This window comes from Ruditapes philippinarum, unplaced genomic scaffold (assembly GCF_026571515.1).
Source record: "Ruditapes philippinarum isolate M1 unplaced genomic scaffold, ASM2657151v2 ctg2657_1_1_1_1, whole genome shotgun sequence".
Classification (NCBI taxonomy): domain Eukaryota; kingdom Metazoa; phylum Mollusca; class Bivalvia; order Venerida; family Veneridae; genus Ruditapes; species Ruditapes philippinarum.
The window spans coordinates 275,227-289,780 of record NW_026853342.1 but is presented as its reverse complement, the minus strand read 5'-3'; the positions used below and the strand labels follow the sequence as shown (position 1 = coordinate 289,780).

At 36.2% G+C, this 14,554-nt stretch overlaps 1 protein-coding gene across 1 annotated transcript in view; it reads left to right on the top strand.

Annotated features, from left to right (window-relative positions):
• Positions 1-13,737, top strand: part of LOC132736568 (adenomatous polyposis coli protein-like) — a 58,632-nt gene extending 44,895 nt beyond the window's left edge. Inside the window, 1 exon segment of the mRNA XM_060723719.1 lies at positions 3-13,737. Coding sequence (XP_060579702.1) covers positions 3-9,382 — 9,380 coding nt within the window. The 3' untranslated portion in view covers positions 9,383-13,737.
• The last annotated feature ends 817 nt before the right edge of the window (positions 13,738-14,554 follow it).

Sequence of the window (14,554 nt, the reverse complement as noted above, 5' to 3'; positions counted from 1 at the left end):
TGTGGACATGGGTGCTGTGGGCATGTTACGAAATCTCGTGCACTCAAAACATAAAATGATATCTATGGGAAGTAGTGCAGCATTAAAGAATCTTCTAGCTGCTCGACCAGCCATGAAAAATATTGAAATGAATAAGCAAGCAAATGGAAATCGTCCATCATTACATGTCAGAAAACAGCGTGCCCTAGAATCAGAGATCGACCAAAATTTATCAGAGACTTGTGAAAATGTAGAGAGTCCGAGGGACAGTCCAGTTGAATCAAAGAAACAAGAATCCGGTCATTTTATGTATCCAGTCTATCCATTATTAGATGGTGAACGGCAGCGACAAATGTTAAGGGGGCCAATTATTCCAAGAAGCCAAAGTGGGGACCATGCTCTATATGAAAATCAACTAAAAACTCAACCAGGTGTAGCAAGGTCTGGAAGTCAAGACAGTGTGGGAAGCACACACTCTGACATTTCTCACGATAGAGCAAGGCATACCTCTGGAGGGAAAGCTGGTGCCCGTACTCATCCAAACATGGGTGGTAGCTTAGACAGACATAAGGAAGGGTTACAAGTTGGTCAGAGAGTCTTATTCGAGGGTAGAACAGAACGCAATCCACTTGGTGCTCCGAACAGTAGAATTTTGCAAGTCATGCAGGAAGTTGCACTGCATGCTGGTATCGATGGTCAACCACCAGATAATGACTCTGCAGTTTTCAAAACTCCACTTCCTGTCTCCATTGTAAGGTCCCAGAATCATGCATCATTACAGCAACATCAACAACAACAGCAACAACAACAACATCATTTTCAGTCTCAGCAGCATGCGTCATATCCAGCTCATGTTCTAAGTGCTCAACATGCATCCGCTTACCAGAGATACTTGGTGAACAACTTACCTCAGAATCAGTCGGGCCAATTTAATGTACCAAACACAATATACCAAAATCAAAGACTTCAACAGCAACAACATCAGGATGGTAGAAACGGAGATGATGATGACGAGAAACCTTTAGATTATAGTATGAAGTATCATGAAGGTGGTCTAGCTAACCAAAGAGATCCAAGGCTAGGTCAGCCCCCACATCCTCCAATGATGGGTAACTATGTCGGGAACCAGCAATTACCACCAGGTAGTGTTCAGAACCAGTTCAATAATTCAGGTAAAAATATGTTCTATGCTGGACAAGAAGGAAATAAACACTTGAATAATTACAATAGTGCTTACGCTGAAACTGATCTGGATGATCCTGATCAGCCAACAGATTATAGTGCTCGATATGGTGCTGAATATAACGCTGAACAGTATAACGATGAAAGAATTAATTACGCTGCCCAGTATGAAGAATCAGATCCCCATTGTGCTGATTGTAAACTAGAAGAAGCTCGCAGATATAACGATAGTCTAGACCAGGCTATTGATGATGACCAGATTAAAACATTCTGTACAGAGGATACTCCTTACCTTAGCACTGCAACTTCTCTAACTGACTTAAGTACGGCTGTGAAGATTCTGGAGGAAGCTGAACATCATTGTCCTGCAGAGGAGAATGATGATGAAACTCAGAATTATAGCTCTAAATATGGAGAAAAATCTGCCACAGATCAAAGTTCTAAGTCTGATGAGATGAGTTTGAGATTAAGGTCAGACCAAGGCCAAAGATATGAAGGGGATAAAAGCAGCCGATCTGGGAGCAATATTACTGATATTCAGACTGGAACAACTGTAATAGCAAATTATCACTTGAAATTTGACCGAAGATCACAAGAGTCAAACAGTAGGGACAGTGATGAGCCACAGGAGAGAAGCTTTCATGACAACAATAACGATCTTGCTCCTTACGATCAGCCAAAGACTTACTGCGAAGAAGGCACACCAGTTTTCTCACGTGTGAGCTCACTAAGTAGCCTACATAGCAGTGAAGCTGCAGACAGGCAGGATCCAAGTAAACGACCTGCTGGACCTTTAGAAAGTATTGATGAACATGCTTGTGCCAATAATAGTATGGTAAAAATGCCACCCCCTCCCATGACTCCAAACACATTTAGACAAAAACACGATGAGCTTAGAGATGGTAACACTGATAGTGCTGAAAAAGAACACAAAACTGTAACATTTGATGACAAAGAGCATGTTCAGGAAACACCAATGATGTTCAGTAGATGCACTTCTTTAGGTTCATTGAGCAGTTTTGATACACAGTCTGTTCACAGCTCTGTCTTTAGTGAATATAGCAGACGTGCAAGTGAAGTGGTCTCTCCAAGTGAACTCCCAGACTCACCGAGTGAAACCATGCCACCTAGTCCAAGACGAACTAAATCACCAGAGAGAAACCCAAATAGAAAACCAGTTAATCAGGAATTATTCCCATCAAATAAACAAAATGGGAATGACATGTTTCCCAGGGGACATCAGCCTCCTTTACCTCAACAGTTTACATCTAAAGTCAATGATTCAGTGCAGAGAGTGAATCCCTTGGGACATTTTTTTGCCATGAGCTCTATGGATAAAATGTTGGACTATGAAACTTGTTCTTCCAAATCCGAAGCACCTGTAGTCTATGCAGAAGAAGGTACACCTCCAGTGTTTCAGGATAACCTTAGTGAACTCAGCTGTATTACAAGTGATAACTATAACATAAATGATAAGACATTAGTAGAAACACCTAAAAGTAAAGGTAGTCATGCAAATAGTTCCCATAGCAACCAGAACGATGAGACATTAAAAAGCAAGTCTGCAAGCAATGGCGGTGTGCCTTTGAAAAAGATTGAAGTAGAGAATGGTGCTGATACTCAAAGTAATTCGTATGCAAATCCTGTAGATAACAATGCCAAAGCAGATGGTGCCAAAACTGATGCAAATACTAAACAAGACAAAGCTAATTCAAACAAAGCAGATGATAAGGATATGTCATCCAACTCAGATGTATCTGAAGGAGAAGATGATTTGCTAGCTAATATTATCAGCTCTGCAATGCCAATTAGTTCTAAGAAAATTCGGAAAAGCTCTTCGGACAATGTCATTAAAAGAAAATCAAGTGGTTCTAGTAAACCTGACAGTGGATCAAGTTCAAGGTCATCCAAAACTCCTGCCAAGTCAGGACAAAATGTTGAAAGTAGTGGTAGATCTTCAAGTGGACAAAGCTCTGCTAAGAAAAGCTTGAAACTTACTAACAAAAGCCAGGAAGTTTCACCAGATTCTAAATCTAAGTGTAGCAGTCAAGGATCACAGGGATCTTCTCCAGGAAAACAAAAATCACACATACCAAGACCTCTTCAACACAAGCAAGTTCAGCAAATGTCTCAGTTGGATTCAAGCATTGATTCTACGGGATTAGAAGAATCACCTTTTAATACTTCAAACGCACAGTCAGTCATTACACGATCAGTACCAAAGTCAGAAGCACAAACAAATATCAACAATCCTTTTATTCTCCAGAAAGCCAGAAATCTTTCAAATTATGAATTTGAAGAAGAAGGCTGCAAAACATTTGCAACTGAGGATACTCCTTTTTCTGGATCAATGCAGACGTCGCCGCAAATGAATAGAAAGTTTGAAGATCACCATAGAATACCAGACAGTTATAACCAAGATACAGTAAGATCATTTGCAACTGAAGATACGCCATTCAGTGGATCTGCACCAGAATCACCGAAAATGGCAAGAGCTAAACAGTTTCGAGATGAATTTGATACTGAAACTGACAGCATTAAATGTTATAATACAGAAGATACACCATTCAGCGGATCTGCATATGCCTCTCCTAAAGTTGGTTCACCAAAATCAAACAGGAAGGCTTCAGTACAAAACTCAGTACAAGAGGCAGTGACCCAAAATCACAATGTATTTAGTAAGCCTGCTCCATATACTCAAAAGCTACCAGATGCCAAGCAACAGCCTCTACCTCAAAACGTGGTCTCTAGTCAACAACAGAATTCCAGGCATCTAGCTAATCCAGCTGTTAATCAGGCTTTGGCCAATCGTGGGCTTCCATCTATCCATCCACAGTTCAATCCACAGATTTTTGGCTTTTTGAGGAATGACTTTGATAATGGAGAGGATGCCATCATGACTTACGCTACTGAAGGGACGCCACAGAATTACTCAAGAACTGGCTCATGTAGTGACTTAAGTAGTCTGAATGCAAATTTTGATGAGCATGTCAAGATAAGTGATAAGGTATCCTCTGCCACAAACAATGAAAACACTATTCCTCCTGCTAGAGTAGATGATTGTCACTCGGACAACAGTTCTTCAATTGAGGAAAGTGAAGATCTTCTTTCTGAATTGATAATGTCCGCTATGCCTTCACCAAAACCAGGGAAGCTACGTCGATCTATGGATAGGAAACCTGAAGGTGCTGAAAGTAATCGTCCAGATAAAAACATAGTTATGGAAAAGAAAATTAATGACTCAAACATACCAAAACATTTCCAGCCACAGAGGACATCAAGTTTAACACAGGATCAAAGGAATGCCTGTAATGTGCCACAATATCAACATTTTTCTGATAGTGCAGATCAAGTGAAAACATATGCTATTGAAGGTACTCCAAGCAATCTGTCACAAGCAACATCCCTCAGTGATCTAACTACGGACTCAAACTACCCAGCTGATAAACCTAAAGGTAGAAAATCTCTTCCATCCAGTGTGGCAATGGACACTAGTGTAGGCACCAGTGCAAACACAAACTATAGTCATACTGCCACTTATGGTACTTCAAATGACTCTGTTTTCCTTCAGTCAGATGGAGGGGGTGACTCCATGAAAGTTTATAAAACAGAAGGTACACCTCAGTCATTCTCCTGCAATGATTCTCTGAGTTCATTAAGTATAATGACAGACGATAGTAAAAATGATATGTCACAGCAAATTAAAGCTCTTGCCAATCAACTTGTCAAAGGCGATAATAGTCCAGCCAAACAATTCTCAAATAATGCATCACAGAACCAAGTTACAGAGAATATCAGTGTTGAAAAGAGACCTGAATCTCGTTCTTCAAGTGTAAGTAATAACTCTATGCAGTCTGGGAAACATTTGGAGAGACACGTGGTTGGTCAGTCAAGTGAGGAACAGTCAGTTAAAGAAGAACCAATCTCAAAGATTCATTCTGTATCCGATGAAACAAAAAAGTATGGTGTAGAAGGAACGCCATTATGCTTCTCTAGAAATTCATCTCTGAGCTCAATCCATGACTTAGAGAATGAAAAAACTGTTGAAAACACAAACAAAGCTAAACAAAAACATGCCAACGAAGGGCATTCTAAACATGCGTCTAGAGATGAACAAGCTGGCTTTAAGGTGGAGCATACACCAATTTGTTTCTCTAGGAATAGCTCACTAAGTTCCCTTAGCGTTCACTCTGATGAGGATGATGATCCTGATGACATGGCGCTGTTGGAGGATTGTATAAGTTCAGCTTTGCCACCAAGGACTAGACCATCGCGAGAAGAATTGAGACGTAACACACAATCTATTAGGGGTGATAAAAATCACAGTGGCAATAGTAGAACTGGTAATCTGGCATATAAAAGGAATGCATCTTCAGGTGATGAACTGGAACGATCTGGAGAACACGATTCCAGATACTCTAACTGGCGTCAACAACCTCACAAGTCAAGTGATGAGATATTTCGTAAACCAACAATGGACGCTAAGGGACGTCCTTGCAGGCGGTCAAGGTCACAGGATAGTGAGAAACATTACAAGGATATGTCCAATCATCAGTTAGCTCAGTATGGTACAAATGTACACAGAGGCTCGTGGGATTCAGTAGCAATGTATCAAGGAACTCAAGGAAGTCATTTACATAACAATGAAGCTGTGGAAAAACAGCGACAACAGTTGATCTCTGAAACCCAGAATATTGTACATCAAGTACAGAAAATGACTAGAAGTGTGGAGAAAGGAGATGACCATGAAAGTGAGAAGACGGATTCTCCCGCATCAGATTATAACTTCTTCATGACTTGCAGTGGAAACACAGAAATAAGTGTAGAGAGTATAAGCAAACAGTCATTTCCAAGCAGTATGGCTCCTGATACAGATGAGGATATTCTAAATGACTCCCTGGTTGGTAGTTACCGCTTTGGTGCTGATGGAGATGAAACAGCAGGTCAAATGAGTCATGATGCAACGCTGACTGAAAGAAATATTACTAAAGCCATGAATAGTTTTGATAATGAATGTTTAGGTAACAGAGGTATGAAGGTGCAAGGAATGGAGGCAAGTATAACATCTGAAGACGAGAGAGCTTTAGCTGAGAATGCCAACATTGTAATGTCGGAAATGATGAATCGTATGGTGCTATCCGGTACATCAACTGTTGACGAAGAAAATTTCATAGAAAATGAGACTCTGTCTCTTGTTTCAAATGGTTACATGTCAGATACTCCTTCAGAGGCTTCCAACACTTGGTCAGTGGACTCAGACTTCCCCAGTGAAAGTTCAGGAAATAAAGCAAACAGTAATAGTAGCAGGGGTCCAAGAATTGTGAAACCAGGAACTCCTATGCAGACTCAGAAAACCACAGAGCCTGAAGTTAAAGGTGTTCGAGGAAAACGAAAGCCATTGTACAGCAGTAAATCGGTGTCTTCTCCCTCCTCATCTACAAATTCCATTGCTAAAACAAACAAGGGTAGGATACAGTCTGGTTCCAATATTGGTAAAATTTCTCCGAGGACAGTTCCTGGTTCATCATCTCCAACTACATTGAACCAGTCCAATGCTGGAAAGAAATCTTTGAAGACGATGCCTCAAGCTTCCAGTACGCCTGTAAAGGCCAGCCAAGGAGCACAGAAGTCTCGAGTCAGTAAACCAGGAACGCCACAAAGGTCTTCGTCACTTGACCAAAGATCACAACACAATGCTAGACAAACTCTAGGAAATCGTAGCTCTTCTTCAAACAGGAGTGACTCAGTGAATCGTAGTGATTCTGCAAACAAAAGTGGGTCATCAAATAGAAGTGGCTCATCAAATAGGAGTGGGTCAGCAAATAGGAGCAATAACTCTAACAAGAGTCAGTCTTCCAATTCACCTTCCAAAATTCCTTCCAAATCAAATACTAATACAAGGGTAACAAAAGATCCAAATGAGACGACTGACAAACCAAAATCTCTGTCTAAGCAGGGAACATTTATTAAAGAATCAACCAATAGAAATGCACCAGTGATTTCCCCTGATGAGAAAAATAAGGAAAATATTGCAGGTGTAAGGCTGAGACAGAAGAAAATTAGTGAATCCTCCAGCATCAATCGTAATTCCAGTGGATCTTCAAAATCTAATTTTAGTAACACTTCTAATAATAGTAACAGTTTTTCCACAACATCGAGTGACAGTCCACCAGATTCATGGAGCAAGGCATTAAGTACTTACAGTTTCACACCTGAACAGACACCAAAAAGGAAAAAGGATTCTAAACTGAAGAAGACAGCAACGTCTGAAGTGAAGAACACGTTGAAAGGCTCAAAAATCCCAAGCCCTTGTAAAACAGGCTTAAACAAATCCGGAAGTGGACAGAGTCTTCGAAGTTCCTCAAGTAGGGATAAAGTTACTAAGTCAAGTAGTGGTGTTTCACTTGCAAGTGTTTCAAGTGGGCTCATCAAGACAGGATCCAACAATAGTTTAAAGACGAATTCTAGACCCTCCACTCCAGTGAATATGAGTAGGAAAGGATCATCTTCCAGTGAAACAGCGAAAAATGATAAGAAACAAAACGGTAAGAAGGGTGTGACCAGCAAAATCTCTGGTCTTTGGAAATCTGAGGACAAAGGTAAAAATAAAGATAAAAAAGCTGTATCAAAATTGCCTATTGCAAAGGGGAAAGAAAAATCAAAAGACAATAAAAAGAAAGATGAAGCATCTAAGAAGAGAGGAACATCACCAAAGGCAAATACCAACCGAAATACATATATACTTGATGAATCTACCGTAGAAGGCTTAAATAGAAGTTCAACATATGATAAGTTAGATGTAACTAATGAAAAAAGTCAAATTCCAACGCACGATAATTCCCAAAAATCTGGCTCGCACATGAATAAAAGTGCAAGTGTTTCTAGTAATGAGGGCAAGCCGACCAAACAGATTAAGTCCATATTTGATGATAATGAATTAAACAAGACTTGCCGAGATTTTTCTGCTTTTGAAATTGGTGTAGAGTATAATCTGGATGATGCTTGGGCTTCAAATGTGGAGAAATCAATAGAAGTTATGTCTAAGAGTATAGAAGATAACCGGAACAAAATAGACAGCTACTATGATGATACTGTTGACACCAGTAGAATGGACTTGACTGGATCACCGGCTAAGAGACTCAGTAAAAGTGGATCCATGAGTGAGATTGAGCTTGAGTTTGGAAGAATTCACTCTGGGACGTGGACAAAAAAGAAGTCGCATAATGACTATGCGACATTGCCACATGCAGAAGATTCAAGTCGTACGTTACCGTTAGTGAAAAGATCAGAGAGTTTGAATTTCTCAGCAAACATGACAGTGTCGCATTATGACTATGACGAGAATCAGGAAGTTTGGATACGACGGGATGATAAGTTGAGAGCATCAGATATCTCTGGTATGTCAACCAAGAAGAAGAAAGGTTTCCGTGGTTCTTCAGGTTTCCTCAATGCAGTGAGTAAAATGTTTGGTGGTTCCAAAAAGTCCAACACTGATAAGCAGAGCAAGTCTATGATCTTGACGGAGAAAGATGGTAAAAAATCTGGAGAAAATGGTAAACAAAACAAGAAAGAAAAAGAGGCCAAGATGAACAAATCTGAGATAAAATTGAGTAAAGCCGAACAGAAGCAGTTAAAGGCTGAACTGAAAGCTCAATCAAAATTAAACAAAAGTGAATTAAAAATGAGCAAAAAGGAGGCAAAATTGAATAAAAGTGTTAAATGTGAGAAGAAGATAGAATCAGATGATAATTCTAGCCAAGTTCTTGGATCGTCAACCTCTAGTTTAAAAAGAAGTGCTGAATACCTCATAGACATTGATAAGTCAGATGATGAAGATTATAATGTACTTAGTTCAAATGCTCCGAAGGTTTGCTTATCAAATGTGAAATCGACTGGTCAAAAAAGTCCAGAGTTAGGTAAATATCAAAGAAACGATCAAAACAGTGTTCAGAATCATAACTCAAATGTGCCATTTTCAAACAATGTGAAAGTAAACGCTTCCAATAATTGTACAGTAGATAATTATGATATTGACAGATATGAAAGTACAGCTGACAAGTCGCAGTTAAATGCATCTGCCAAATATTCGCCAACCCAGCATTTAACTAAGACGGAGATGCTGTTAGCAAGGCGGCAAGCTCAGCTGAACACGTCATCGGAACGTAGCGAGTCTGACGAAGAAACAACGGGAAAGAAGAGAAGCATCATTACGACAGTTTAATCATTGTAATATATATGTGTGTATATACAATATTTCACCATCTTTCATTGTAAATAATCATGTAAAACAACTGTACATTTTTTGCCACCATTAATGTTGAAAGTTTTTTTTCTATATTCTCAGATTTTTATGCATTTATGCAATAGTTTTTTTCTCTTTTTGAGTAAGGAAGTTGACACTTTTTAAAGGCAAAATAATATTGATAGCACTTATAGAAATGCTGACTAATAGTTACTGTCACTTGATCTGATGAAAACTTGAAATGAAATACTATAACTATTATTGATTTATTTAGAAAGAAAATTTAGTTTGTTGTTGTTTTTGAGGTCTCAGGCAGACAATATAATTATTTGACAAACATGAAAATTTTCTGGATTTTACTTTTTTTTTGAAAAAGTAAAAATCAAATATAAGTGTAAGAATAAATTGTCAGCAAATGGACAGTAACAAAGTTAACCTCGCACACTCTCACTTTGTGAGTATCACACAAAATCATCATTATCATCATCATTGTCATCATCAAAATCATCATTAATATCATCATTATCAATACATACATTTTATTGTTGTAATTATGTACGTACAGTTGTATGAAATATCATTTTTATATCATAATTTATAGTGAACACTATGTTACCTTCCAAACAGAAGTATTTGTGGAACATTTTTGCTTTAATATTTTTTAAATTAATATAAGTTAGGTTGTACTTCAGTATACTTATTTTTAAAATGCAAAATCAAGAAACTTAAGAAGTCATGTTGAAATTTACTCAGCCAAAATTTATTGTAGGTTGTACTTTTTTGTTACAGAAAGTGAATTCCACAAAAAGTTTTGTAAAAAAAAAACAAACAAAAAACCAAATATTTTATTGTTCATAGGGTAAATAAGAATTTTTCTTATTACATGTATAGCAATAACATTAGTTGATACATCACTATAGAGTTAAAAAAAAGAAGGCAGAATTGATGATTCAATGTGTTGTTAAATGGTTGTGAATTCTTTGATCGTGATTAACTTGGAATGATTTCCTGACCACCTATTTTTTGTCATGGTGAGTTTTCATTTAGTGTCATTAATTTCTTTTATTTCATAAAACTGATTGTTTGTAACGTCGTTTTTCATTGGATAAAGCATGACTGATATTTACATTCATTAAAACCTTTATAACATGGCTGCTGTCAATATATGATGTATATTTCGTTTTTCCTCTAAATAATTTTGCTGTGTGATGAATAAGTTATTAAGATGTTAGGCAGGTTAGTTAAATGGTTATATGGTTACTTATGAAAAGGTTGTCTGCAATTTTATCTGGTTATATGGTTAGTTATGTAACATTGTCTGGCTAAAATACTTTGTGTGCTCCTGATCTTGTAAAATCCACATGAGTCAAATATAAGTTCTCAATCACTTTTGTAATAGCCACCATGGCACTATAAATAGAAACAAATATTTTAATTAAGTCCATCTGTAATTATGTATCTTGATAAATACAATTTGTATAATTTCATATAAATTCATTTATTAGTTCATTCATGTCTTAATTTCATGCATTATTGTCACAAAATAATGTCTTCAATTTTAGAGAAGGTAGTTTTAGATGGCAATGCGTGTGTTGTTACCATAAAATAGGATGAATAGTTTAATATAGAAAATAAGAAATATTTACATGTTTTCATCAGAAATTGAAATATGGGTAGAGCCTGGATGGATTGAAAATACATTAATATTGATAATAAATGTTTTAAGCACTGACAAAAAATGTAGGAAAATAATTTTATGTATTTTTGTTATGTTAGCCACTACAGTATTATCATCCTAGTTATTCAAAATGTAAATGGGAGTGAAATGTAACAGCTGTCATAACTTTTAGTCAATCATGTGTAAAAGAAATTAAATGTGCTAGGGAGTCAATCATACCAGCCATGCTATATTGTATAATGATAAGTAGATTGATTCATCAGAATATTACTTATAATGTTAATATTAGCATAAAAGGGAGTAAAATGTAACAGCTTAATTGGAATAGTTAATATTAGCATGAAAGGGAGTAAAATGTAACAGCTTTATTGGGATAGTTAATATTAGCATGAAAGGGAGTAAAATGTTACAGTGATTTGATTAATTGGAATACTGTTATGTTATTATTAGTCTGCAAGGGAGTAAAATGTGACAGCGACCTGATCTATTGGAATATTACTTATTATGTTAATATTAGCTCCAAATGGAGTGAAATGTAATAGCAGCAATGACATTTATCCAATTTTATTTAGGAAACGAATTTCATTATGAAGTTAATGGTATGAATAGAAATGATTTTTGTAGTTGACATTGAAGAATGAATTGTTTTATAATTTAAATTTATAATACTTTAATTACGATCAATTGACATGAAAGGATATTTGGAGTTTTTTCACATTATTGGAAATTGAATAGTTTAATTAACAATATTGAAGAAGAAGAAAAAAGATTGTTATATAAGAGAATACAATAATACTAAATAGGCTTCAATTAGACTCTGAAAAGAAGAAATAGTTATTAACTGATATTAATTTACAAGAGGAGAAAATGACACTTATATATACTATAGATTAATGAGAGTATGATAAACTTTTATTTACATTTCCAGGAGTACAGTGTACACTATTTTTAATTGACTTTATCAATTTAGCATTAAGTTGAATGGCCTATACAAGTTGTATTATTTTACTATTATGAAAAGGGTGTTTATTGCTTGGCCACATTTACATGTATGTAAAATTGATGTAAATATTTCAGTAAAACTGCATGATTGTCTAAATCATGAGGCAATGATTGTCTAAATCATGAGGCATGATTGTCTAAATCATGAGGCAAGATTGTCTAAATCATGAGGCAAGATTGTCTAAATCATGAGGCATGATTGTCTAAATCATGAGGCATGATTGTCTAAATCATGAGGCAAGATTGTCTAAATCATGAGGCAAGATTGTCTAAATCATGAGGCATGATTGTCTAAATCATCAAAAACAAAATCATGAACAATATATGTGCAATATTTAAAGTGTAAATATTAAAGAAGCTATTTTTAGAAAGATGTGTTTGCTGTTGTATGGCAAGCTGTTGGCTTAAATCAAGATTTCTTTCTATAGTGTATGTACTTTATATATATATATTGTTAGAGTTTTTATGCATGTATCAAATGATTTGATTGGTTTTTTTACTGACGAAATCAAATTTTTGAAGAAACATGCAATTTGATTGGTTTAAGTTACAATAAGTAATTTGATTGGCTGAACTACTATTTAATGTATGGTGATGAATATATATCTGATAGTAATACAAAATAATCACCAAATTTCATCTTTATAACAATAATTGAGTCTGAGCTTCAAGTTAGTTATCTACTTGTTGCAAACTTTTAGTCCATATCTGTATGAAAACTGCATGTAAAGTGTTGATATCGTGTTTGAATATTACATAACTTGAAATATAAGTGATTGGTTGTTTACCAGGCAAGGAAATTCAGGCTTTGTTCTTCCCTCTAGCTATGTGACATTTTACCATAAGCTTCCAGTGATTTTAAAGGCACATTATGCCTTAGAAACAAATGAATATTTACTTATTTAAAAAGGGAAAACATGAGTAATATAAGGTTTAAATAATGGATTTATAATATGTTAAATGCTTATCACTTGATTAAAAATATCGGTAATTGTGAAATTATTTGTTATAAAAATAGCAAAATGTAAATAACTTGGTAGTTTGACTTCCATACAAAAAACTAAAATACAAATATGCACTTATTGCCAAAAATGTAGATAATTGGCCATTGCTTAGCAATTTGGAAATTATAAAGGTACAATGGAAATAAAAAGGTTTTGTGAAATAAACATAAAAACATTTCTGAGGCATAGTAGGCCTTTAAACCTTTGGCCCCAAATTGTTTAGCCATACATATTTTTAATGTAAAGACAGTCACACAGTCATGAATTGTGTTGGAGCGTTGGTATTAATGTACATTGTAATGTCTGCGTTAATTTTGATAATCTATCATAGATTCAAAATAATCGATTGCAGATTTAAGACATTCTTATATGTGGAATAATTGACTTTGTAAATCTATTTATTTAAAACAACAAATTTTCGTATTGTGTAAATTTATTATGTTTTTTTTTTACTATTGACATTGTCTTCTTTTTGCCGCCCCAAGTGATAGGAAGGTTTCATACACTATTTGTTATTATGTTGTACATTGTATATACTCATCATTATGTGGTTTAAATTTTTTTTTCTAAGATTTGATACAGTGTTTATGACATGACGTATATTGAACTTAATGTTCAGTATATCAATAAAAAATCTTCTAATACTACAATGGTCTTCTGTTGTTTGTTTAGCTCACATGAGTATGAAAGTGCTCAGAGGTGCTACATGTTCACATCTTCGGATTGTTTCCAAATTCGAATTTCACCATTTTCTGCTTTAGCCGGTGCTAGGGGGCATGGATGGTTACTTGCACTTTCCATTACCGTCCATGAACAGGCTCAATCAAGCCCGAGCCTGCAACAGTTTCAATTTTGTTGTATGGGATACCGATCCTGCTTACACTTTGTACATGTAACATCATTGGTTAATACAGAATTTGTTCTAGCTCGACTGTGTAGGAAGCTAGAAACATTTTCACTTTTGATACTGGGACATAATAATTGAGCCGCGTCACGACAAAACCAAATTAATGAGTTTGCGACCAGCATGGATCCAGACCAGCCTGCGCAGTCTGATCAGGATCCATGCTGTTCGCTTACAAACCCTATAACAAGTAGAGAAACTGATAGCGAACAGCATGGATCCTGATCAGACTGCGCGGATGCGCAGGCTGGTCTGGATCCATGCTGGTCGCAAACTCATTATGTTGGTTTTGTCGTAAGGATTTGTATTTAATCCATTCATGAATGAAATTGTAATTGTACATTTAAATAAATCTTAAACACGACACAGTCTGGATCACTTGCAGTTTGAAAGTTGACAACTGCGTCGAGATGAACGGTATTCTTTTAACATCTGGCGCAGGCAATCTTTGGCCGACTTCGCTAAGGAGGACCCGTGAAAATTCATGAACCTAAAATCTCTGGCTCCCCACAGACGTTCGATAGCAATAAATGGTGCTAAAGTATAACAAAACTCCATGGTCC